General features: G+C 49.0%; 1 protein-coding gene across 2 annotated transcripts; it reads right to left on the reverse strand.

Moving 5' to 3' along the window:
• Nucleotides 1–7,200: 7,200 nt before the first annotated feature.
• Nucleotides 7,201–25,147, reverse strand: SESN2 (sestrin 2). 2 transcript variants are annotated; one of them, XM_027109467.1, is made up of 10 exons: nucleotides 24,529–25,147; nucleotides 17,766–17,831; nucleotides 15,726–15,923; nucleotides 15,157–15,339; nucleotides 14,833–15,045; nucleotides 14,099–14,249; nucleotides 13,682–13,800; nucleotides 13,135–13,325; nucleotides 9,813–9,957; nucleotides 7,201–9,030 (listed from the first exon to the last, which is right to left on the reverse strand). In XM_027109467.1, the coding sequence occupies exons 1-10, from the start codon at nucleotides 24,589–24,591 to the stop codon at nucleotides 8,944–8,946; spliced, it is 1,416 nt and encodes a 471-aa protein (XP_026965268.1). In that variant the 5' UTR covers nucleotides 24,592–25,147; the 3' UTR covers nucleotides 7,201–8,943. The 2 variants fall into 2 exon arrangements, with proteins under 2 accessions (XP_026965268.1, XP_026965271.1); XM_027109470.1 differs by lacking the exon at nucleotides 24,529–25,147 and adding an exon at nucleotides 21,668–24,508.
• Nucleotides 25,148–26,741: the final 1,594 nt, after the last annotated feature.

Below are 26,741 nucleotides of genomic sequence, written 5' to 3' on the forward strand. Positions count from 1 at the left end.
AGGCACGCGAGCTTCAGTAGTTGTGGCACCCGAGCTCAGTAGTTGTGGCTCATGGGCTTAGTTGCTCTGCGACATGTGGATCTTCCCGGACCACGGCTCAAACCCGTGTCCCCTGAATTGGCAGGCAGATTCTTACCACTGCACAACCAGGGAAGTCCAATTCTTTTTTTAAAAATGTCTTTTCTTTAAAAATACTTAAACTAAATTTAAAATATTGCCTTACATGTAAGCCATCATCTCTCAAGAAGCAATCAAATTATCCACGTACCTCTTGTAACTTTGTAGGTATAGTTTTTTTGTTTTTTTGTTTTTTGTTTTTTGTTTTGCTGTACGCCGGCCTCTCCCATTGTGGCCTCTCCCATTGTGGAGCATAGGCTCCGGACGCGCAGGCTCAGTGGCCATGGTTCACGGGCCCAGCCGCTCCGCGGCATGTGGGATCTTCCCGGACCGGGGCACGAACCCGTGTCCCCTGCATCGGCAGGCGGACTCTCAACAACTGCGTCACCAGGGAAGCCCTATTACTAATTCTTTTCTCCAGTTAGTTATTGTCAAATTACCTAATGACTACTATATTCATTAGCAAATGCCTAGAATGAAATATTGTCCTAAGCCTAGTGAAGTAATACATTTTGTTGCATTTATGTTTTTGTTCTAATTTTTGAATGCAAAACTTCGTGATTTACTAATAAAGAAATGAGTGATTAAGAACAACAACGACAAACTAACCTGTAGTGACAGAAAGCAGAGAGTAGGTGTCTGGGCGACACAAGATAGGGGATTGGGGGACTCACTGCAAAGCACCACAAGGGAATTTGATTTGGGTGGCAGTTACGTAGGTGTGTACTTTTGTCAGAACTCACGGAACTGTGTGCATTTAGAAAGTATGCATTTTATTGCATGCAACTTATACTTTAATGAGTTTTATTTGAAAGGAAAAATAGAACAGGGTAAAGAAATGCACATTAGAGGAGAATACCAACCTCGAAGGAAAGAAAGTAAAACCCAGAGAGCCTGGAGGGTCCTGCTTTTGTTGGTCTATGACTTTGGCTCTGAGCTTTGTTTCCCCCAAATCTTCCCCAAATCTTCCCTGTCTTTAAGACCTAGCTGAAATGCTGCCACTTCTAGGAAAGTTCCCTGGCTTCCCCAGCCCACAGTGATTTATCTTTGAAGTCAATATTGATTCTGCATATTAAAACAAAAATCCTCCGTAAACGAGTACAGTGCTTTCAGTTTAAGTGCTTTCAGCCCACTATTTCAGCTGATTCTCACCTTAACCACCAGTCAGGGCAAGGATTATTCTACCCATTTTAGAGTTGGGAAGACTAAGGCTTAGGAAGGGAAGTAATTCACCTAAATATTACAGCCTCCAATTCCTAGGCCTCCAATGCTCCTTCCCCATTGGAGGGGTGGGTAGAAACAGCACGGGTCGAAGAGTCTAGAACTCCTGCTAATTTGCTTGGCAGATTCCTGGGCAATATTAATATTGCTAGACCTCAGCTTCCATGGCTGTAAAATGGGTGAAATCCCTGCCTGCCTATGTCCCAGGGTTGTGGTTAGGATTGCCAAAAACAGTCCCTGGTTGTTGAATAAGTGATCAATAAGTATTTAATGCAATCAACACACATAAATTGAGCACTTAACTCTAACACGATGGCAGACAGTGGGGGTACAACAGCAACAAGGAGACAGGCAAGAAGCAATAAAGATTATGAAAGGTGCTGAAGAGAAAAGGGGTGGAATTAGGTTGAGAAACAGGGATCAGGTCAGAACTCTGACGAGATGTTATGGAGGGTGAGGACTGAAGGTTTAGAAAGAGCTAGCCCCCACACAGGCCTGGGAGAGGAGCAGTCTAGGTAGTGGGAATTCTATATTATCTTGCATTTCACAACTCCCATTTCACATATGAGGAAATTGAGGCTATTCATCTGAAATAATAACATTGACCCAATCCCTGTCTTCCGTTGAAGGGCGGAAGTAAATTAACTAAACAGGTACTCTATGAACATTTTCTCATTTGATCTTGACACTAATAATTTTTGATGGTAATGTTCCCATTTTATAGATGAGGAAATTAAAGAAAGTTATCAAAGGTCATATAGGTACTTGGTTCTGTTTACTTACGCTCTGCCTCATTCCAGATGGACTTGCACTCAGATTTGAGCCTTGTCTGACTCGTTCCAAAGTCCAAGTTCTCTCCCCGACACCAGATTGACGCTAAGAGTCTGAGAGCTGGCTACGGAACAGACAACTAGCCAGAGCAGAGGCTGAGTCCAAAACACGGGGAGGCTGTTATTTCTGTAGCACCGTTCCCATATCCAGCACTAGACCAGGCCTCCTGGTGGATACGAACGTATATCTCACACCTATTTTATTTATTCAGCCCCTACCACGTGCCAGGTCCTGCTCTGGGCTCTGGAGATAAAGCAGTGAACATGCTAGACAAAAATCCTCTGCCTTCTTGGGGCTTGCAGTCGAGTGGGGAGATGAGTGAGCCCCACAATGGTTATAATATTAGACATAAAAAACGCCTTCCTAAAACAGAGGCGCTAGGTAAGCTTAGGTCAAAGGAGGAAGATGTATACTCAGGGTGGAGTTGGGGAACCAGAGAAACATTTTTGGTTGAGGGGATTTTTTTCTTTTTTAATAAATTTCTTTCTTTCTTTCTTTTTGGCTGCATTGGGTCTTCATTGCTGCGTGCAGGCTTTCTCTAGTTGCGGAGAGTGGGAGCCACTCCCTGCCGTGGTGCGAGGGCCTTGCACCACGGTGGCCTCTCAGTGTGGGGTGGGGGCCTCAGCAGTTGTGGCACGTGGGCTCAGTAGTTATGGCTCACGGGCTCAGTAGTTGTGGCTCGCGGGCTCTAGAGCGCAGGCTCAGTAGCCATGGCACACAGGCCCAGCCACCCCATGGCACGTGGGATCCTCCCTGACCAGGGCTCCAACTGTGTTGCCTGCATTGGCAGGCGGATTCCCAACCACTACACCACCAGGGAAGTCCGGTTGAGGGGATTTTTAGTCTCCATTCCATCATGTCCACCTGTAAAAGGGAGACAATACTAGGCTCTATAAGGCTGTTGTGAAGATGAAATGATGTCATGCTTGTGAATTACTTAATGGAGGACCTGGCATGTAGGCAGTTCTAAATTAGTCTTACTACTTTCTTCACTCCTTCTTCTAATAAACGCTATCTATTGCCTTAGTTTGGTTCGCTATAACAAAAATATCTTAGACTGAGTGGCATAAACAACATTTATTTCTCACAGTTCTGGAGGCTGGGAAGTCCAAGATCAAGGTACCAGCCAGCTGGGTACCTGATGAGAGCCCTCATCCTCGTTGTGTCCTCACATAGTGGAGTGAAAGTGAGAGAGAAAACAAGCTCTCTCCTGTCTCTTCTTAAAAGGGCACTAATCCCATCATGAGGGGTACACACTCATTACCTAATTACCTCCCAAAGGCCCCATCTTCAAATAACACCACACTGAGGATTAGGATTTCAACATATGAATTTGAGAAGGACATGAACATTCAGTCCACAACATCTGTTTTGTAATAAATAAAATCTCCTTTGAAGACTTCCCATTGCTAATAGGATAAAGTCCAGAATTCTTAATATGCCAGATCTACCCTAGGCTTTCTTCTTACCTCACCCTTCCTCATATTCTCTCTGCTCCCTCTGCCCTGCCAGGCTGCCTTCCTGCTTCGAATTTTCTCCCATGCTGTTTCCTCTGCCAGAAATCTTTTTTGCTCTGCACGCCTTTCTCCCCTCCCATCCTTGCCCGGTCCTCTCTCATCCTTCATGTCCGAGGTATTTCTCTGGGAACGGTTCCTCTGCCGCACGCTCTCATGGCTTCCTGTGCTGTTTTCTCCCCTGTCCAGGACTCATCACAAGTATTTGTATGATGTTTGTCTTTAACACTGGATTTTAAAGTCTATGAGGGCCAGGACTGTATCTGTCTTATTCATTGCTGAACTGCCGGCATCCGGCAGTGTCTGTGACAAAGTAAACACTTGATAATTTTGGCATGAGCCAAGAAAAGGGGTTCCTCCCTGGAATGTGAGTTTAGAAACTCGGAATTGGGGCAGAAGCTCAAGGCTTCCCTGAAGAGGAACCAACATTGAGGTCAGAGGTGATTCAGACAGGAGGGGAAAGAAATTCTGCTATAACCAGCTGAGACATGGTTTTTCTCAGAACCATGACACGGGCTGACTTAAGAGAAGGTAAAGCATTCAGGCAGTGAGTGTACTTAACCTTCTCCCCAGAGATGGCAAGTGACTTGCCCAAGGTCTCCAGCCATGGGAGTGGCGATGGGAGTGAGAACCTTTTCTGGCCTTTTCAGCATTGCAGCTGTCGCCTCCAACCTCAGGAAGAGAAAGTTGTGACCAGAAGTTGTAGGCCTCTGACACAGGGTGGTGACAAACTATGACGAGGATCTGAAGGTTCAGGCTTGTGAGACCACAAGCAAGAAATTTCTCCTCTCGGGTCTTTATTTTCACCATCTGTAATAAGAGTGTCTTAGGATCCTTGGTGAGCAGACTCAGATGGAAATTTGCATACGGGAGGTTTAGTGGGGATCAGTATCATAGGACAGTGAGAAGCAGGACTGGGCAGAAGTTGGGCTGCAATGCAGCTGCAACATTGGCCTCAGCTGATCATGAAGGGAGCAGTACAGCTGGGACAATCCTTGAGTTGTTTTGAATGGAAGCAAAGGGGTCAGGTCTTTGCATACTCCTCTCCCATCAACGAGTCACTGGAGGCGGACCAGAGTGCCTGGAGGGGCATAACCGTGAGCTTGGCTGCTCCCTTCAACTGGGCAGTTCCCAGAGAGCCACTCAGCTGAGATCCTTCAGCAACCAACACTCCCAGTGGAGTGGGGGTGTGGGAAGGAATGCGTGCTACAGTCTGGGTTGCACACGACAGAATCTGTTACAGAGGAATGTAGATTAGCAGTTTTCTAACTGTTCCATGGAGGCTTCAGGTTCCAAGAAGGTGCTTCAGTGGGTGGGAAACTGCTCTTCTTCGATGTGTTTTAGTTTCTGCAGAAGCCCAACGTATTTCTTTGGAAGAAAAGCCTCTGATGATGCTACATTGTAAATACTCTGACAGCACCTCACGTCTCTCCTTTGAGGTGCTGATCACAATTATAATTGCAATAATTAGTTGTATAATGATCTAATGTCTGACTCCTTTACTAGATAATAAATCCCAAGAAGGCAGGAGCCATGCCTGTCATGTTCACTGTTCTGTATTCAGGGCATTTACATATTAGGAGCACAACATCTGGTGTTAAATGGAAGAATGACCTTGGCATCAGAACAGCAGGGAAGCTGTTGAAGTTGCACGTTTCTGAGCTCTACTCCTAAACACGGGTCCTCTAGGAGATTCTAAAGCACAAAAAGTTTGTGAGCAACTTCTCCGTTCCACTTGTCCTAGGGCTCTGGTGAATGTTCGAAACCTGATGGAGGAGACTCACTCACCCAGCTCCTGTTTCTACCCACTCTCAGCAGCCCTCAATCCAAGCATGGCTTCAAATGTCAAACCAACCAAGAATCAAGTCACCAGAAACTTCTACTAACTCCAACCTGGGTAGACATGCCCAGGTCCTGGATTGCAGGTTGCAGAAGTCTAAAACAGATTCACTGGATCCAAACTGGAGCCAAGAGTTTTCAATTCCACATGCAAATCAGCTTGAACATGATTTTTAGAAATACAGACTGAGGGCATAGGGAGTTTGGGGACAAGAGTAATGCTCTGGATGGGACTTCCCTGGCAGTCCAGCAGTTAAGACTCTGTGCTTCCACTGCAGGGGGCATGGGTTCAATCCCTGGTTGGAGAACTAAGATCCCGCATCCTGTGCGGCATGTCCAAAAAAAAAAAAAAAAGAGTAATGCTCTGGAGTCAGACTAACAAGGATTCAAGTTCTATCTCACCTTCATGATGTTGGGCAGATGTCTGAATACCGAATGGCTCACTAGTTCAAGGTACCTGAACTGTGCGAGGTGCTTTTCATGCATTATTTAATCCACACAACTCTCCTGTGACCCTAAGTATTAATTCTGTTGCATAGATAAGGAAATTGAGGAAGGAGAATTGAAGTAACTTGCTTACGGTCAAACATTAAATGTCAAAGTTGGAATTTGAACCTGGGTCTGTCTGTTATGTTAGTGTTCCCTAGACTCTCACTTGAGGTTCCTTTTCCACATCTGTAAAATGGGACCAACACGCTTTTCTCACAGGGTTGCTGTGAAGATGGAGAGATTACTTTTGAAAACATCTGGCAACAGTCACTCAATGATGCTACCTGGAAAAGAAAATGTTTTGCCCTCGTTTTTATTTTTGGCAAACTTGAGACACAGTGAAATTAATCAACCCTCCCCCTCCCAGGGATAATAAATGACTAAGTCAGGACCAGAATCTAAGGGGAAGGGTACAGGAGAGTCAATCAGGGGAGGCTTCCTGGAGGAGACCCAGTTTTCATTTTATGACGGCAGTACTTAGAGGAAGTGGGAAGCCAGCAGGAGAGGTCTTAGCTCTTAGTCATGATGTGGTTTTTCTGATAAGCTTGCTAGAGTTCCTAGTGCCCAGAGAAGCTAAGAAGCTTGACCAAGGTCACACAGCTACTAAATGGTACTGGCACCAACTTGGAGTCACATCTAACTCCTTATGCCTGGATCTGTCTCCTTGGTGCTGGGGAGGGAAGGATGAGAAGCAAGTAAGAGTAATGTGATGAGGCAGGAGAAACAAATGGTCCCCCAGAAAGTCTCAAACATCCTCCCTCTGCCACAGGCCAAGGCCTCAGGATCAAGTTGACCCCAGTTGTAATCCTGGTTCCACCATGGACCACTGATGTGGCCTCAGCAATGTCACTTGGCCTCTGAGTCTCAATTCCCTTACAGGATTTTGCTGCGGATTCAGAGAAATGACTCCAAGTACCCAGCCCGGGGCCAGGCATAATGAGAAAAATAAGATGGCCATTATTATTCCACAATGCCAGGCCAGCCACAGATGAGTGGCAGGGCTGGACACCCAAGGGACAAAAGTAGACCTTTAGTGCCAACCACTCCCAACCCTACGGTTGTGGGCACAAGTGCTTAGCAGGGTAAGGGCTGGCAGGTCAGGTCCATGATGCAATCACAGCTCCCTGCTTATGCCAAGAGGTGAACTATGACCCTTAGGAAATGGGAAAAACAGCCCATTAACAAGAAGTACAAAACAAAACCTCAGTGAACTTTTATTTCTCATCATACAGAACTGGTAGCAAAGGCAAAGATTTCTGCACTTGAACACTGAATACTCCTCCCCACCCACCCGGGGACACGTACAGTCATCTTGTCCCCTCTGGAATCCAAACCCCAATGCTGGGGCCTCTTCTCTCCTGCCCAGCTTCATTGCAGGGAGGGCTTTGAGGCCTGAAGGGGGTGCCAGCTGCTTGCCCATGCCTGCACGGGTATGAAATGTGGCACAATGACCAGGCTCCTCTCCTGCCCCACCCCAGAGGGGAGGGTCAGAAGCAGCAGCAGCTTGGCCCTTGCCTTTCTTCAGTCACCTCCCAACTGGTCAGAGGGGAGGCACATACTGCCGGAAGAAGGGCAAGGGAAGTCATAATTCACAGCTCGTTTGCTACAGAAAGTGCCTGGGATCAGTCCTCGGCTGCTTCTGCCTTCAAGCAATCCACCTAAAACCGAGGAGAAGGGACAGAAATTGGGATGGGGGTGGGGAGGTCCTTGGTAGGTAGCCCGGAGAGACTGACTACAAGAGGGGGGGGCTCCCCAGAAGCCCTCAAGATCCTGCAAGGATTGCAGTTGGCTGCTGGCCTCAGAATCTGAGTGAAGGCTCAAATATCTCAGAAACTACCCCTCAGTCTGCAACTGTGGAAATGGAGGTTACCTGGCCAGTGCCAGGGGCCACACAAGAACCCTGGGGTCTCCTGCCTCTCCCCCTGAGCCATGTACCACCTAAACCACCTAGAAAGGCTTGCTTTTTTGGCAATGTTTGTGGCAGAGCCATGGGAGATAGCAAAGTGGGATGCCAGCTTCTGCAGGGCAGGTGCAGCTCTGAGGAGGACAGATTTTTCCCTGTCCTTCTCTCAGACACTGACTATGGCTCTAGGGTTGAGGCCCTGAAGAACCTCACCCATAAAAAACCGAAATACAGAGAATGTATAATATAATACTCCCTCTTCTAAAGGCAAAGTGACCAACAGAGAGTCCAGACTCTCTAGAGATAATCTGCTTGTTTGATGTGCTTGGTCTTTCTCCTGGGGCCTCATACCACCAGGTGTGGGAGAAAAGGGTAAAAGGGCAAACAAAGGAGGTCAAAGGAACTGAACTAGGACTGGGGCAACCAGGGGACGAGAGGCCTGCAGGCTGCCTAACACAACAGGCTTTTGGGGAGCCAGACGCACAAACCAGCTGTGACCCTGACTTTCACATTGATGGATGAATGGCAGGTGGGAGGTAATGAAGTCTGAGAATGAGGAAGCAGGAGGAAAGGCAAAGCCGCTTGGAGTGTCAGTCCCTGGAGGTGTTTGCCCCTCTCCCTTGGGGGCCAGCCAGGGACTTCCCAGGCCAGGAAGGCCAAAGTACTTGTGCTGCCCGGGCCCCTGCCTGCTGGCACACAAGTCTGAGCTCAGCCCATTTTCCTTCCTGTGCCCTTGGCCTCTGGGGGTAGGGGCAGGAAGAAGGGCCTTGGCGCCTGGAGATTTGCTAGTCCTCTTCCAGCTCCCAGGGGCAGAGCTGAGATCCCAGAGTCAGTGCAATGATCCTGTCCATTCCAGTGAGAAGGAGGGTGTGGCTCAGGGGCTGCACATCACACACAGGCCCACCACCAGAATAGGGTGGGTGGGCGTGGGACAGGCAGGCTTAGGGTCTGTCTCCAGACAGAGAAGTCCTTGCAGGGAGAAGGATGCCTCCAGGGTCAGCTGCTCCAGGCCCAGGTCCTGCACACGAGTCAGGTCATGTAGCGGGTGATGGCACGGAGGGCATAGAGCAGGGCGGCTTGCATGCGGGCCTCCAGAAGCAGCAAGTTCACGTGGACCTGGGGCGCAGAACAAGGGCTTGTTGGCAACTGATGTCACTCCTCGCCAGCCCCTTCCCTCCCAGACTGCCACTATCCCTGACCACTCATCCTTCCCCATTCTTTTTTTTTTTTTTTTTTTTGGCCATGCTGTGTGGCATGCAGGATCTTAGTTCCCTGACCAGGGATTGAACCTGTGCCCCCTGCCTTGGGAGCACAGAGTCTTAACCAACTGACTGTCACGGAAGTCCCTCATCCTCCCCTTTCCTACAGAGATGCCTTGACCTTTCCTAAGGCTCTAAGCAACTTGGTGCAAGGACTGTGTTAGAATTTCAAGCACATTTATCCCTATCACGGCTAATCTCTTCATCCCCCGAAACTAAAAACAATAGCTACCCCTGACATCTATTTGGGATCAGAGGTTTACATTCATTTTCTTATTTCATCCTCCCAGCAACCTTGAAAGGCAGGCAGTTTTTATTCCTATTGTAAAGAAAACAAGCTCAGAGAGGCAAAATGACCTGCCCAAGGTCACATGACTACCAGGTAACAGGGTTATGATTTGAACCCAGGTCCTTCTGGCTGCCACTGAGAACCCTGGGAAGCACACTCCTGCTTTACAGGTGAGTAAATGGAGTCTGAAACCACACAGTGGAGTAGGACATGAACCCAGGACAATACACCCAGGTGCCCCATCTGGCAGAACAGACTTAGTCTGGGGCACCTCACTGGGTCCCGACCCCTTGCCTCCTCCATGGGCCAGGCTGTCTGCTTCCGTCCTGCTCCTACCCTGAGAGCCTCACCTTCTCTGAGTGGCGGAAGTGCCTCCAGAAGTGGTTGTACATTCTTCGGGTGGTCTTCTCTGGATAGCAGGCCACTGTCTTGATATAGACCTTGAGGTTCCGCTCCAGGAGCTGGTTCACCTCTCCGTAGTCATAGTCATCGTATCTGGATGGAAAGGCCCCAGTAGCATCACTTACCCTCTGCTCCCACAAGTATCTCCTCTCCCCAGTCCCACCCTGCAGAAGGAGGAACAGAGAGTGGCGAGAAAAGGCAGAAGGTAGGAAGCAACTAGAAACTTCATTCCTCTTAGAAAAACAGCTGATGTCATATTATCACAGCCCACTGGACTCGTAGGGGAATGCACAGAGGGTGAGCATGCTGTACTGACCATGTGAACATGTATTCATGGCATCCTCAAAACTACTGTACACTACTGTATACAAAACTATTGTATATAATTTATTGTATTTCATCAGCCTCAATTTTACAGATGAAACTGAGGTTCAGAGAAGTGAAGTCACCTAGGTCACACATCTGGGAATGGGATTCAAACTCAGCTCTGCCTGACTCCAAGGTCATAGTCACTACTTTACAGCTGAGGCCATGCATGGAAGATGGGGCAGGAGATCAATGCAAATATTTACCCTGGAGAAGGAAGAGGGAAAGAGAAAAAGGAGCCGGTAGTCATTTTACAGATGGGCAAACTAAGGCCTGGGGAAGGCAATTAGCTTGTTCAAAGTCAAAGAGCAAGTTGGTGACAAGTCTAGAAGCCACTTTGCCACTCCCTAGTCCAGTGAGCCAGTGAGTCATCACAGATCAATGTGGATGAGGAAGACTGGTTTAATTTTTCTTTACTTTTTTTTAAATTAAAAAAAAAATTTTCTTTTTTTGGCCACGCCACGCGGCACGTGGGCCCTTAGTTCCCCGACCAGGGATCGAACCCGTGCCCCCTGCGGTAGAAGCACAGTTTTAACTACTGGACCGCCAGGGAAGTCCCAGAAGACCAGTTTTAGACTAGAGGACAGATTTGGTAGACAAAGGTTTAGCAGTGAGGGCCATGTTGGAGAGTGGAGGAGCCTGGACCTGGCAGCTGGGCAGGAACTAGCCTGTGCCGCACACACCCTAAGATGCCCGTCCATCCTTGGCCTTCGCTGACTTAGAAACCTGCCAAGGAGGTTGGCCAGAAGGAGGCTGGCCAATTAAGCACAGCTCAACCCACTCAGTGAAATATGATTTACAGCTAGTAATGCACAGAAATGCACATTTTTCTACAAGGAACATGTACCTTTTTAAAACTTTGGGGATTTTTTTTTTTGATGCTTGGAGTAATAGCTAAACTAGAAAAGCAAGAAAAAAAAATCACGTGTTCTCTAAAATATGCTCTCACTTGATTAAACTGAGTAAAATAAATACAGTAGACAAGAAAGTCTTTATTTTTGTAAAATTATATGTGTTTTGGTCATTTGTGCATGGAAAAAAGACAGGAAAGAAATATTTGACAATAATAAGAGCAGGTGGGATTATGGATGATTTTTAGTTTCTTCTTTTTGTTATCTGTTTCCTAAATTTACTAAAAATCTGGCTCTTTACAGACATCAAGCATATCTTTTAAAAAACGAAATAACAATTATAATTTCAACTATACAAAAGCAACTACATAAGAAAGAAAAAAAGCAATGGAGGAAAACATCTCAGAATGTGGATGTGGTTGTGGAGCAGTAGAATTTTGGGAAATTGTTTCTTTCTTTAATTCTTTAAATTTACCACAACATTATCAGAGTGAGGTTTGTAAAAATAAAAAAATTGTTCTGTGTATATATATATATATTTTTTTTGCAGTACGCGGGCCTCTCACTGTTGTGGCCTCTCCCGTTGCGGAGCACAGGCTCCGGACGCGCAGGCTCAGCGGCCATGGCTCACAGGCCCAGCCGCTCCACGGCATGTGGGATCTTCCCGGACCGGGGCACGAACCCGTGTCCCCTGCATCGGCAGGCGGACTGTCAACCACTGCGCCACCAGGGAAGCCCCTGTGTATATTTTTGACAAGTAATTTCACATCTAGGGTTTACCTACAAGGACTTAGGTATAGGGCTTCCCTGGTGGCACAGTGGTTAAGAATCCGCCTGCCAATGCAGGGGACATGGGTTCGAGCCCTGGTCCAGGAAGATCCCACATGCCACGGAGCAACTAAGCCCGTGCGTCACAACTACTGAGCTTGAGCTCTAGAGCCCGCGAGCCCCAACTACTTAGCCCACATGCCGCAATTACTGAGCCCGTGTTCCGCAACAAGAGAAGCCACCACAGTGAGAAGCCAGCACATCGCAACAAAGAATGGCTCCCACTCGCTGCAACTAGAGAAAGCCGACGTGCAGCAACGAAGACCCAACGCAGCCAAAATAAATAAATTAATTAATTTTTTTTAAAAAAAGGACTTAGGTATAAAACTAGTCATTGCACATGGTATTTGTAATAGTGAAAAACTGCAAACCACCTAAATATCCAACAATAGGGAAATGGTTGGATAGTTACACTTCATCCACAACAACACTATACAGTGGCTAAAAAGCATGCAAGATCTATTCACACCAACAAGGAAGGTGGTTCACAATAGATTATTAGGTAAAAAAAGCAAGTTGCAGAATATATCAAGTATGATTCCATCAATTAAAAAAAAAACTTACTAAAAAAAGATCAGAAAATACTTAGGTAACAGAATGAAAATGTAATTCATCATATACTATACAGAGACAGCCATTATCAAATAACATTTTACGGTACAGCCTTCCACACATTTTCCATGCATGTACACGCTTTTAGTTTAAAGAAAAAAAAAAGGAACAAAAAGAAGATTCTGGTTGGTAGCCAGCTTTCTTTTCTTTCAATACATTTTGACCATTTTCCCATGGCAATATAAATAAGCCATTATTATAATTTTTAATAGCTGCATAATATTTCACTGAATGGATATGTCATTATTTAAAATCCCCTACTGTTGGCATTTCTGTTGTTTTATTTATTATGAGAAGAAATGCTACTTGGAATGAAAATACAAATATAACTCTCTCTCTCTCTCTCTATATATATATATATACACACACACATACACATACACATACACACACACACATATATAAAATCTCCCTAGTTATCTCTGGGGGTCGGATTAAAGAGTTTCAAAAGGTGAGCATGGCTATTATCTTTTATAATCAGCAAAGAAATACATTTGCTTTGAAAAACAATATAGGCAGGAAGAAAGGGAAAGAAAAACAAACAGAAAAAGGAAGCAATTGTGAGCTCAGATTGAGGGCTTGCAATACACTCATGCCCTGGTCTTGCCCTCACCTGATGCCAAAGACGCAGTGGATGTAATTCCAGATGGCCCTGCGGAGCATGGAGGTATCTACTCCGCTGTGCATGGCAATGGTGTTGTAGGTGAGGCTATAGGCTGCCTGGAACTTCTCATCCAGCAGCTGCCCACCCTCGGGGTAGAGCCGCTGGATCAGTGAATAGCCATGGTCCTCCCAGGTATAATCCTGAGGAACGTGGGAAGGGGTCAGTGCTGAGAATGTTTGGGGCCCAAGGCTAGCCGGAGAGACGCCATCCTCTGGAGCACACCTTGGCTCTCCATAATGTGTCTCTCCACCCCACAGATCTAACCCGCTGCTTGGTCTGGACCTGAGAAGCTGAGGAGGATGCAGCTTGGTGGTGACTTCCTCCTTGTGATCAGGACCCCCTGAGCGTAGGGCACAGGTGGGTCCCTTCACATCCAGGGTCTCCCACTTCCCTCGTGGGATCCTGAGGGAGAGAAGGTACCCAAATCTCTAACTACACAAACCACCCACCCCTGCTTGTTTGCAAAGCAATAGTAAGACCAGTGGGGAGAGCCTACCTGGGCGCGGAAGGTGGGGGGCGCCTGAGTCCCCCGCCGGGTGAAGTCCTCGTATCCGAAAGTGGGGTCTTCCACAAAGCACAGCATGTCTGAGTTTGGAGAGGGCTCCAGGATGTCCGCTGAGGACGTCAGAAAGAGGTCACGGTGAGGCCAAGGCATGGAGCACAGTGGCCTTCACTCCTGGTTAATCACCATTAGGGGGCTGGGAAATGCAGAGTAGGGGGCCAGAGAAAGCCCCTCACCACATCGAGTGGGACCAGGACTTCGGCAGGAGCCAGGCCTGGGGGAGGAGGTAAATCAGGCCTGTGGTGGCTGGGATGTGGCTGCAGAGGTGCAGCGCATGGAGGTACCTGCTTCCCAGCAGAGGTGATGTAAGGAGGGGGCGGCCCCTGAACCTGGACACCTGTGACCCTGTACCTGAGGGGGTCACCAGCAGGCTCTCTGACTTCTCCAGCTCAAAGCGGCTCTCCATCTCCTCCTGGGAGGCCCCCTCATCCCGCAGCAGGCTCTCCTGCAGCTGCCTCATGCGCTCCATCAAAGCTTCCACGTCGCGGGCAGCCTCAAAGCCCTGCGGGAGAGACCTGGTGGTGGCCATCTACTCTTCCTCCCTGGGCCCCAGAAACCCCACACGTCTTTCCCACATGCCGGGCCTTCCTGAACGACCGTAAAGGCCCCGTGCCTCCTCTGTGACAGCCACTGCACTGGACAGCTCACATGGCCTGTGCTTCCCAAAGTGATGTTTAAGAGCTAGAGAATAGACACGGCTTCTCTGAGCATCAACTTCCCTCACAGGAAAGGGCTTTTTAAAGTATCTGTATTTTTAAAATACAAACAAATAAGCCACTTTATAGAATGAGAGGCAAACTTCGTATTTTTAAAGTTCTAAAAGCCAGTGACTTTAAGCCCACGGGGCTCCATGCTGAGGCCAGTCACATGGTTATTTCTTCTCATCCTCACAACCCTTTATGAAGTGCAAGTCTTTATCCTCATTTCCCAGATGAGGAAACTGGGTTTCAAAATCAAATAACTTTTCTAAGGCCTCTCAGCGTGCGATAGGGAAGCAGCTTCAGATAGGGAGGCGCTGTCTTCTACCCAAGGACCAGGGGCCATGCCAGCTTCCTCTCCCACCAAGACTGAAGCCCGTGACTTACCCCAGAGTGATTCAGTGGGTCCCTGCTGGGGGGTGTGCTCTGCTCACTGGGGGGTGAAGGGGCCTGGGGTGCGGGGCTTCCCTCGGGGTCCCCCTCAGGGAGGATGCCACAGCCGAACACGAAGGAGGCTAGTGAGTGGCAGTGGGTGAGGAGGACCAGGGCCTGGATGAGCTCGGCCAGGGACCAGCTGTGCTCGCCTGTCTTCAGCAAGGCCTGGAGAGAAAAGGAAAGGCCAGACCTGCTCAGTGCCTGCCCTGGGCTGCCTGCCATGCCCCAGCCCGGCCCCCGTGCTCCCTCGGGGACCCGCCTCTCTGCCCACCGCACCTGGATGTGCTCCTTGGTGATGAGCCACGGCCGATGAGCCAGCAGCTTGTTGATCTCGCTGAGCTTGCGCAGCTTCTCGGGGGCACGGTGGAGGCCAAGCAGCCACTCAGGGTCACCGCCAGTCTGCAGAAACTCAGCCATGTGGGAGCCCACCAGGTAGGAGCACTGGTGGCGGGCGGCGGCCTGGAGGTGGTGGACAGAGCCCAGGTCACCCTCTGCTTTCTGTGCCCTGCTCGGGTGGGTACCCCGTGGAGGGAACACCACAAGCCTCACTGTCACCTGAGAGGCAGGAAACTTAGGTTCTAACCCCAGCTTTGCCCCTGGCTTGTTGTCCTCCCTTGGGCAGGTCACCTGACTCCTATGTGCCTCAGTTTCCCAATCTGCAAAGCAGGCATTAAATAGGCCTCTCTTCAAAATCTAAAATTCGATGGATGGTCAGATAAAGCCAGGGCTTTGCTTTATGCTGCCTCTCCTCCTTGTTCGTGGAATCAAGCCCCCAGCAGAGAGATCTGAGCACCGAATCCCCCAATGTGTCCACCCCTACAAAAGTCAGGCTCAGACAGGCTCACCATGATGGCGATGTAGTGGCGCCAGGAATTGGCCAAGGGCCCATCCGTGTGCAGCAGCAGGTAGTGCAGGCGCCAAAAGCTGGTAAAGTAGTCGGGGTGCAGGCCCATCACCACTGCCAGGTTGTCCACCCTCCCGGAGGACATCAGCGCCTCCAGCCCCAGGTGTTGCTCGAGGCTCTCGGCTCCCTCCCGAAGGACCTGCCAAGCAGAGGTGAGGAAGGGATGGCTTCCCCTCCTGCCCTCCCCACCAAAGAGACCAACATATTCATTGCATTCATTGGGATTTTAATAGCAAGGAACTGAAGACAACCGCCATGTCCAAAAAAAGGAGAACAGGGGAGGAAAAGATATTGCATTAAATGATTAAACAAATACTTATTAGACACTTTATATAATACTGGTTGATACTTATATAATGCTCGCTAAGTGCCAAGCACTGTTCAAACACTTTACATATATTAACTCATTTACTGCTCACAACTATGAAATTAGAGACCTGTTTTCTCCAATTTTAGATAGGAGGCACAGAGATTAAAGTACGGCTTCTCCTGCTTTCGTAGAGCTTCTATTCTTTTATTGGCTGTGCCGGGTGGCTTGCGGGCTCTTAGTTCCCCAACCAGGGATTGAACCCAGGCCCTCAGCAATGAAAGCGCAGGATCCTAACCACTGGACTGCCAGGGAATTCCCCACAGAGCTTCTATTCTAATAGTGCAAATCCATGCAGTCATTGGAGGTGGGTACAAAATAGTTTACATTTCCTGAGTGATCTCTCCGTGCCAGGTCTGAGTTAGGAGCGTTCCCCGCCTGCATTATCTCACTGATTCTTCCCAGTTACCCTGTGAGGTGAATACTATTATTTTCCCCCACTGACACATGAGGGAATCAAGACCCAGAGAGATTTCATTCTGTGCTCAAGGTTACAGACCTGGTAAATGACAGAACCAGGATTCAATTCCTGATTAAGCCCAAAGCCTATTTCTTTCCTTTACTACAGAAGAGGAGTGGTTATTTATAAATGAAAAAATAAAAGATAAGAACAATATTTGAGCTTAAAATTCTGGGCTACGTAAATAATCAGCGGGTGGTTGTGTGTTTTCCACTTACAAAGGGTGGAAGGAACTGAAGGGTTTAGACGTTTGTTAACAGCTCATTAACTGCTTGGCCTACACATTTAGGAGAACAAGGAGGACAAGGAAACATTTGTCTTTGTTCACTGAAGGCCAAAGAAAAAGAAGGAAACTATTATTTTTTAATTTGTCTGTTCATGGGTTTTGAAGTTTCCCCCCCCACCAGGCACACACTGGAGTGTCAGTTCCATGATGGCAAGGATTTTTGTCTTTCTTGTTCTCTGCTGTATCCCCAGCACCTAGAACAGTGCCTGACACACATTAATCATTCAATAGATATCTGTTAAATAAATGAATGGATGACCTGACTCAGTAGATGAAAGGTGTCTCTGTTGCATTAAGTGAAAAAATAAAACATAACAACCAAAAAAAAACCACACCAAAAACCCAAATAAACAACAACAACAGAACCATGTTATAAACTATGACCTTGGCTCCGTATGAAAAAAAGTCTGGAAAACAGTGGCAAATGGTTAACAGCGATTATCTCTGTGGGAGTGGGATTGTAAGAGACTAAAGCTTTCTGAAACGTTGGAAATTTAAAAATAATGAACACATATTACTTTTGAAGTCGAAAAAAACTTTAATACACGCACAGTCAAGGATGAGAAGATAAACATGCATAGTTCTATCTTCTTAAGGAAATGCAAGTCTTGTTCTGGGAATCACAAGTTTGCTCATTACCTGGCTGTGTTATTATCACTTTATCTCTTTGAGCATGTTTCTTCCCAGCAAGATGGGGTTGACATGCTTGCCTCAAAGAGCTGTTTTGTGGATTAAATGGGTCAAGAACCTGAAGGGGTAGTTTCAAACCTGCAATTTCAAGAGACCAGCAAAGCCCCACACACACTCAACGCCCCATGTCCTTTCTTCCCAGGGACCCACAACAATTCCTAACCCCTTCCAAGCTTACCTCCTCCACTGGAATGAAGGCGCTGGGCCCTCGAGGGCCTCGCCGAACCCGGCTCTCCCTCTGCTCCTAGAAGGAAGCACATGATGGTTAGATGGAGGTAAAAGCGAGGACTAAGAAGATGGTTCTCTCTCCAGTTTTCTCCTCCTATCCGAGGGGTCACACTAAGTTTTTTTTTTTTTAGGCTGCACCATGCGAAATCCAGGATCTTAGCTCCTCAACCAGGGATCGAACCCGGGCCCCCTGCACTGGGGGCACAGAGTCTTCACCACTGGACCACCAGAGAAGTCCCCCACACTGAGCTTTTAAAATCACCTTTCTGGCTCACCTTGCATGAAGCAGTCAGGTGGAAATATATACCAGTTTGGTGGGTGAAGAAAGGGTAAAGCGACCAAGAGAGCTTACCCCACAGGCTGAGTTCTTCAGGAACTGGGAAGGGACACAGGAGCCCACTATAGAGCCCTAAGGGAAATATACAGCCACCGTGTTGCACATTTCCAGGAGGCCACCTTCTCGGCAGCCCTGGAGAACCTATAGAAGAAGCCCCCTTGTTCGTACCCTGAAGCCAGGTTACCAAGTCCCCTAGACTCCTACGATGCAGCTTCAACCTCTCTCAAACCCACAGCCTCACCGATGGTCTCCCTGCCTCCACAGCCCCGCCCTCTCCTATCCATCCTCTACCAAGTTAACAGAACGAATGAATAAATAAAACATTCTCCCCCAACCCCACCTCTGGGACCAGGAGCAGATCTAGTGAGTACATGACACTGGTGGTTTCTAAAGAGGACAAACTTGCTGTAGCCAGAGGGAACTTCCTCAAGTGCAAATCTCATTACTGGCTTAAAACCCCGCCTCTGCCTCCTGTAGCCTCCCAGACCATTAGTGGCTCAGGCCCGCCGTGCTCACACTGGTCACACCTTTTGCAGAGCTAGCTCTGTCTTCCAGGGTCTAAGAACCTTTCTTCTGATCCTCATCTGTGACCCCCCAATTCCCAACGCTTTTGCTTCTGAAAACGTTGCCTTCTAATTGTCTGAGATAGGTCTCCCTACTACCAGATCACATTCTGTGGAGAACGGTACCAGGTAATTCACACTAGTCTGTGAATGAAGAAAACAGAGAAAGCAGAGAGGCGTGGAGGGCAGGGCGGTACAACGCTGATGGCAGCAGCTATTCTGACGTGGCTGTATTGGAGCCTCTATGGAAACCACCAGTTTTATTTATCCATTTGTTTTGCTACCTGGGAGGGGGCTCTCAGCACTGGCCTTAGAAACAGTTTATCCAAACCAGAGTCATACCCTCACTGGACAGAGACGGTGTCCTCCTAACTCTCCCCTCCTCATTCAAATTTAGACTTCCTGCTAATCCTCAAGTGTCCAGGGACTAAAGATTATAATTGAACCTTCCTTTTCACATAGCCAAAAACCCCCTGAGGGAGGCAGAGCTCTGGGGCTCTGAAAGACCACAAAGGAAGGAACAAGGGTACAAAAGTCCCAGGCATGAGTACCAATTCTGCTGCCACTAACTTGCTGTGTGACTCTGAGAAAGTAACCTAAGCTCTCTGGGCCTTAATCTTGGACAAAGAAGGTAGCTGGGCTGACTGCTTAGGCCCCTTTCAGCCCATACTTCTGGGATCTACCAGGCCAGCCTGGTCCAAGTCCAGCATAGAAACCACCACAGTCCCCAAGCACTCCCGTTTCACCTTCCCTCCTCCCTCACCAAAGAGAAAAAAAACCTAACAGCTCTGTCTGGGAGATAAGGATTGCTGACTCCACAAACTGGGCCTCCCCCTCAGGGGACCTAAGGACAGATAGAAAACCACAGCCAGGTGTGGTGGGGAAAGGCAGGAAGGAACTGGGGGAGTTGGGGGGTGTGGGACAGGGAGGGCCCACCAGGGTACTAGCGAGGGACAGTGAACAGCTTTGGGAATCCCTTCCCACTCTAAAATCTGCCCCAGGAGCTGTCAAGGGAAGAAACTGATGCCTGTGGGTCTCTAAATGATAGGTCTGGATCTACCAACATTATCAGCCCTGATGAAGAAGATGATGATGATGATAGAATACTGTTAAAAGATAGGGGCTCTTGACACAAGCTGCCTGGGCTCAGATGACAACTCCACCACCTATTATCTGCTAGCTCTGTGAGCCTCAGTTTCCTCACCAGATTACGGGGTAATAGTACCTACTGTCACTGGGTAGTCATGAGGATGTAATGAGGTACTGCCTGTATAGGCCTTAGCTCAGTACATCTGTCACAGCAAGCACTTAACAAGTCAGAGATCATTAACCTCATTGTTATTTCAAACAAGGGCCTCTCAACCCAAGCTGCACATTTAGAATCCCTTTGAGAAGCTTTTTAAAAAATACCAATGCCAAGGCCCAGCAATTCTAATTTAATTGGGTGCGGCCCAGCATAATTTGCCGGGGAGGGAGGGCCATTGTTTCACACCACTTATTGATCACTTTCTCAATTATAAGGCACTGTGTTAAGTGCTTTCCAGGCGAAACCAGAATTAATCTGTTCACTCAACAAATATTTTTGATGACTACATGGCAGGTAGCAAGAGTACAGGAGTGAAAAGACAAAATCTTAGCTTTCCCAGAATTTACGATCTACAGGAGAAAGACAATAAAACAAATGATGAATAGGATGCCAAATCCTAGACTATATGGAGGGGCGGGGGAGTGTGTGCAATACTTCAGCCCTAGTAGACAGGCAAAGCCACTGAGGAGACAACCTTCAAGTTGATATCTAAATATCAAATATCTAAATGAGTTGATGGGCCTGTAAAGGGCCTGTAAAGATCTAGGGAACCAGCATTCCAGTCAGATGTAACAGAAAGTGCAAAGCCCTGAAGGCAAGATCAAGCAGATTCTACTCCAGAGCTCCAGTACCCTGAATGCCTCCCCAACCTAGACACCCAAAACTTGAGAGGAAGCAGACGGGGCAGGGGCCCACCACCAAGAGATGACACCTCCGAATCAGCCCTCCCCTACTTCCTGGGGTAGGAAGGCAATAATGATAATGGTGGGTAACAACGCTGATTACCAGTGGCGAAGCATTTATTTCATGTGCACTTTAAGGGAGTTCTACTACCAGAGCTCCCATTTTACAGATGGGGAATAAGGTTCAGAGAGGTCAAGTCACTTCCGGTCACTCAGCCAGGAAGGAGGTAGCAGAGTTAGGATACAAATCAGGTTTCCTCAACTGCAGAAACTTCCTATTCTCTAAACTTCTCAAGGTCTCAGAAGCCCCAAGGCTTTGCCTCTGAGGTTCACCAGGAATGAGAAGCTCCTTCTCCGTCTACGTTCCCAGGGGATCCACTGCCCCAATCACAGCCCTTGTCATCCTGCCTTGTTTCTTACCTTGAGAGCACACACTGGATCTAGTTCTCTGTTGTTATCCCAGAGTTTAGCACAGTGAGTCCAATAAAACTTTGTGCTATGATGAAATATTCTTTATCTGCGCTGTCCAATAAATATGGTAGCCCCTAGCCACAGTGGCTGAGCATTTGAAGTATGACTAGTGCAACTAAAAAACTGAATTTTTAATTTTAAAAAATCTGATTTATCTACATTTCAATAGCCACATGTGGCTAAGGGCTACCATATAGGACAGTGCAGGTTCAGCACACCTGATAAAGGCAAGATCCCCGCCCTGACTACGTGGATAAAGAAAGGAAAACCAGAGGGGGCGGGTGACCTACCCAAGGCAACACAGCTAGGATGGGGCAGAGGGAAAACCAATGAGTTCCAACTGAGGGGACCACACAGGGCAGCAGGAACACTGAGGTCAGAGCCGTCTGGGTGGCCACTCAACTGCGAGGGCTTCAGGCAAGTTGTAAAGAGAGGATAATCACCTCAGAGCTCAGTGCCTGGCTCTTGACTTAAGCGCTCACTAAAAGTTACCTTTCATATCAACTTCCATATTACGTTTCACTAGCACACTGGTTGCATCTAATCTTCATCAGTTTGGGGGTGGGGGTGGGGGTCTCTTCTGCACACAAGGAAAGATTAAGGTTCCAAAGGTTAAGCACCAGCTGACAAGAGGCCAACCTGAGATTTGAATTCAGCTCAGTCTGGCTTGCAAGGGTCCTGTCCACCACCCAGATCAGCCTCTTGGAGTAGCCCCAGCCTTTATTCTTGGTATCCTATCCAGAGCCTGCAACCTCCAGGACTCAGCTATGGAGACCTTCGAAGTCACTCTGCCAGCTGGGAAGGGGCAGAGACTCCCCTCCCCGTGGGCTGCTGAACTCAAGATTCTTGCCTGGGTTTACACCTGAGAGGGAGACAGAGCCGAAGCAACCTCTGATCTCCAGCCTTGCAGGGAGGGGTGTGTGAGTGGTGCATATAAACTCATATGCCCACCATGATCTGGCCGCTTTCTCACAACCAGCTGGAGGGAAATACGTCTTCTTATCCCTTCTTCAGAGACAGCTCACTGAGGTTCTTTTGGAGCTCAGATCTGACTTCAAAGCTTGCACAGTTCACAGGGGTCAGCTAAGCCAACAAGGGGCAAATAGTTACGAGCACCTATCAGGTACTAAGAACAGTGCTGGGGGTGGGACCTACAGAGTGTTTCTAGTCTAGCAAAGGAGACAGACAAGAAATTCCTGATTACACAACTGTTATACTGTAACTGGGATAATAGCTCCTGCAATGGAGAAGGGGAACAGGAAGCAGGTATGCAGAGGGGAATTATCTGGTGGGGAAGGAAAGACTTCCCTGAGGCAGTGATGTTTCAGGAAGTGATTCTAGAGCCCAAGAGGGCTCTGAGAACACACCACCAGTACTAGAGTGAAGCATCTGAAGGCCTTGACCCGGTGAAAGCATGTGTGGCGAAGTGATGGGAGTTGAGGGGACTGTATATTCCTTGTTCATACTTGTCCAACTTCCCTTGGGCCTTGGGCACCCAGCTCTGTAAGTTCAGCACCCTACTGTCTTCTAAAGATCCTGCTAAAAACAGAATTTTCCCAAGGTCCTCTTTTCTTGAGAGAGAATCTGTAGAAAGGGGTCAGATATCACCAGCTTCCCCCCACCCCCGCCTGCTGTTGACAGCTGGCTTCCACCTAAAGGCCACACCCTCAGAGCCTTCCCAGTCCACCAGGGGCACACTCTTCTCCCCAGGTCACTTCCCAGACACTGTCCCAAAGAGGGATGGACCAATTCTCACCTCAGGCAGGAGGGGTGGGCTCGGACACCCCCTTGTGAGACACTCTGGGGAAAGGGAAATATGTGCTGTGGCCACAATCTAAAAATAGCTAGCGTGTTTGATACAGGACGTAGTTGCTATGCTCTAGGCACTGTGCGTTGGCCTTTGCATGTATTCTCAGTTAATTCTCCCAACAGTCCTTTGGAAATATGTCCAAATCTCCACAGGAGGAAGTTGCTGATCACAGAAGTGATCACTTGGCCAAGGTCACACAGCAAGTAAGTGGGAAGGCTGCCACATGAACCCGGAGCATGCCTGCTCTAGTGCCCAGGTGCTCCAATAAATAAAATTATTTCCATAAAGAAGGAAACAGACAGAATAAGGTAGCTTGGTCAAAGTCACGCAACTGAGAAGTGGCAGGAGCAGTATTCGTCCCTCCACTTCGGGCTCCTAAACCATGATAGGGAAAGGTGACAAGCTAACAGAAAACCGGGGACCCCCGGAAACCGTGCTGCTCAGAGAAGTGCAGCTGTTTTTCCCAGGGTCACAGTTCAGGACTAGCACTTGTCTGACTCCCAACCCCAGTAAGACACTTGCGCCAGGCTCCATGTCTGTAAACTCAAGAAACAAGCAAAACTCTCCGTTGTGTGAAGCACACTTGGAAATCCTAGAGACACCCGAGCCAAAGAATGAGCTATTCTGCTGGGTTAGTGAAGGAAGCCTCTCTATAGCCCCTCCTGGGCGTCAATTTTCTCATCCCGTAGATTGGGGCTACTATTAATGGTATAGCTCATATTTTGCTAGTTTAATCCTGAGGACTCAGCGAAAAGGCAAAGCCGGAGCCTGGCATCCAGTAGGTGCGTAATAAATAAGATGGCCATTGTCCGTGGCGGTGGTAATGGGGGAGGGGGTGTCAGATTGGGTCCAGCCGTATTCCCAGCCTCACTGCAAAGAGAGTCCCTCCAAAACAAACTTCTGGGACGTCAGACCACTTAGTAGGGCACAGCCAAATCGGCGCTTGGCTTCTGGTGTCGCGGCCAGGGTTTTCCCCCTCTCCCCCGTGCTTTGGCCGCGGCGTACCCGGCAGCCCGCCAAGGCCCCGAAGCGCCCACGCCCCCAATCCAAATCGGGGGTGCAGGTGGGGGCGGGGGACGAGGTCGACCTCCGTTGGCCAGCCCCAAGTGCTCCAATCCCCCAGCGGGGGCACTGCAGCGGGTACACATCCTACCTAGAAACAGTTCCTCTAGCCCCAGCCTAGAGGAAAGGATCTGCGGAAGGGGGCGGGGAGGAGGAGTGGTCGGGCCGCTGCGCCGGGATTTGCCTGGACTTGAAGACTCCCTCGACTAGGGCCCAAACCCAAGATAACGTCGAGAAGGCTCCCCTCTCGTTGGCGAGGAGTCCAAAGGAGCCTTGGAGGGCTCTACAGCCCCGGGGGTAGGGGCAGGAGGCGGAGGGAGCCGAGGCTGCCAGTTGATGCAACCCCACTCCGGCTTGCGCGCTCCACTCCCCCTCCCCGAGCCGGGTGGGGGTTAGCTCACAGACTCGGCTCGCGACAGCCCAAAGCTCGGACGCGGCTCTGGGTTCAAGGGAAGAGTGGCGTCGCTCGACCGCTGCTTACCTCTCCGGCCCCGGGTAGGTAGCCCTTCAGCTCGGCGCGGCACTCGGAGTCCGCAACGATCATGGTGTGCGCCAGGACCCAGCCGCGGGACCGCCCGTGCACCCGAGGGGCTTTCGGACCGACGCGCGCAGGAAGCCGGGACTGCGGGCGGTGGGGAGGTTCTAGAGCCCCGCGGTGTCTCTCGGGGTTCCAGAAGGCTCTGAAAGCCAAGGATCCGGGAACGGCCGCCGCTGCGCTGGACTCCCCGCTCGTCTGGCTTCTGGATGGTGAATGGCCTCGGGAGCCTGGGATTGGCCGCGGCGCAGGGGTTTTCACGGCCCGGAGCGCCTCGGAAGTCCGCAGTGGCCACGGCTGCTCGCAAACCCAGCGCTCCTCAGCATCCCCACCGCGGAACTGCCAGCGATCTCCGGGCTCTGACACCAGCAGCTCCGCTCTGCCCGCCGCGGTCCCTGGGGAAGGGCGGGGACACAAAAGCCTCGCGCCGCAGCCAATCAGATGCCTGTTTCCTAGGGAGGCGGGGCGACACCTCCCTCTGGAGCCTACGGCTCAGCCAATCGGCACCGGGAAGCGCCCGGGAACTCTGGGAGCTGTAGTCCGCCCCGGACGAATGCTGCAAACTTTTGCAAGAGGGTTTGGTCAGATTGCTGGCAATACCAGACGAGAGTGACATTCCGGAGAGTCATTAAAGCTGCATGACGAAACGGGACTTCACCGGGCTGGGCCAGAGAGCCGGGTGTGAAATCCCTCTCAAGTATGTTCTTCAGCTTTTCAGTTCCTGGAGGGACTGGTTCGGGTTAGGAGAGGTAGTGCTAATTACAGAGCTGACCGCCAGATCTTTGGAGATCAGAGCACATAGCCCGGTTCCTCTGGCCTCCGGGAAGGCTCCATCTTAAAATGTACCAGACACAGGGAATCCAGCTTATTTGTGGAGTCTCTGGAAAAGCCTTCATTCATTGAAAGGTCCATGGCAACCTCTGGTCTAACCTCAGTCCCTATTGCTGCAGTTTCCCCTCTTCTGCTCCCTTGGGGCCTCCCACCCTGTCTTCCATACCCCTCTTCTAAAAACTTTGTAACAAGGTATTCTACTGTTGTTTTTTTTTTCTCACCTCTCTCTGGCCACTCCTTCTCTGACTCCTCTTTCTCCTCCCCACTCCTGGAACGTGGGTGTTCCCCTAGTTACTGTCTTCATCTTTCCTCTCTCCAGGCACACTCTCCCTCCCTGATCTCATCCATTTCCTGGCCTTCAACTCTCCATTTGGAAGTAAGTCGCTTCTACCAGCACCTCAGCACCTCAAAGCTGAATTCGTCTTCTTCTTTTCCCTTCCCACAGCCTCTTCACAGTTTTTCTTCAGAGCTCCACTTTTTGTTTCAGTTTTAAAGTTACTGTTTACTTGGGACAGAGAATCCCGACAGGAGCAAAAGTGGACTGGATGACCTCCGACATCGCCTCTGAGACTTCCTGGGTCTAGGCTTAGGATTCCAAAGACGACCCTCTGACTTGGTCTCCTGCCTCCAGTCTCTTGGGAGAAGTAAATTAATCTCACCCTCTGCTGAGCTCAGGCACTTGGGCTGGGGTTCTATTATAACACTTATCACAGTCTACCTTGGGTTGTATTTTTCTGTGTACATGTCTTATCTCACCCTTTTGATTATAAGCTTCTTGAGGACAGGGTCCACATCTTAACATCTTTGTCTTCTGCCCTATGCCACCTAGCACAATGTCCTGCCAATAACATGTTCTTGTTGACTAAATCTTCCTTTGAATTGAATTCCCCTTGAAATCACCCCCCACCCCAATATGTCAGATTCAGCTTTTATTTTCAAAATCTACTCTGTAATGTCAATGTTTAGATCAGCTTTACTGGTATTTCATCAGCTACAGAATAAAGGTCAAACCTGTAGATTGACATTCAATATCTGCCAAGATCTGCCTCAATTTACCTTTCTAGCCCTATCACGGCCACCTTCATGTTCCTTGTTTGATCTTCAAGCCTTTCTCTGCAAAGCTCTGGCCACTGAACTCCAACCCAGCAATCAATGCCTTTATTGGTAACTGTGGCCTGAATGAAGGCTTCAAAATTCTACTTCCTATAGACAGTATTGCTTCTTCAGCTCAGCTGAAAATAATCTCTCCCACTGTTCAACTCCTCAACACATTGTTTCTACCTTTTTGTACCACTGGCCTTCAAATTTGAAGCAGCATTGTTATGGGG

This window comes from Aethalodelphis obliquidens, unplaced genomic scaffold (genome assembly GCF_003676395.1).
Source record: "Aethalodelphis obliquidens isolate GAN/ISIS:26980383/991018 unplaced genomic scaffold, ASM367639v1 scaffold9, whole genome shotgun sequence".
Classification (NCBI taxonomy): Eukaryota; Metazoa; Chordata; class Mammalia; order Artiodactyla; family Delphinidae; genus Aethalodelphis; species Aethalodelphis obliquidens.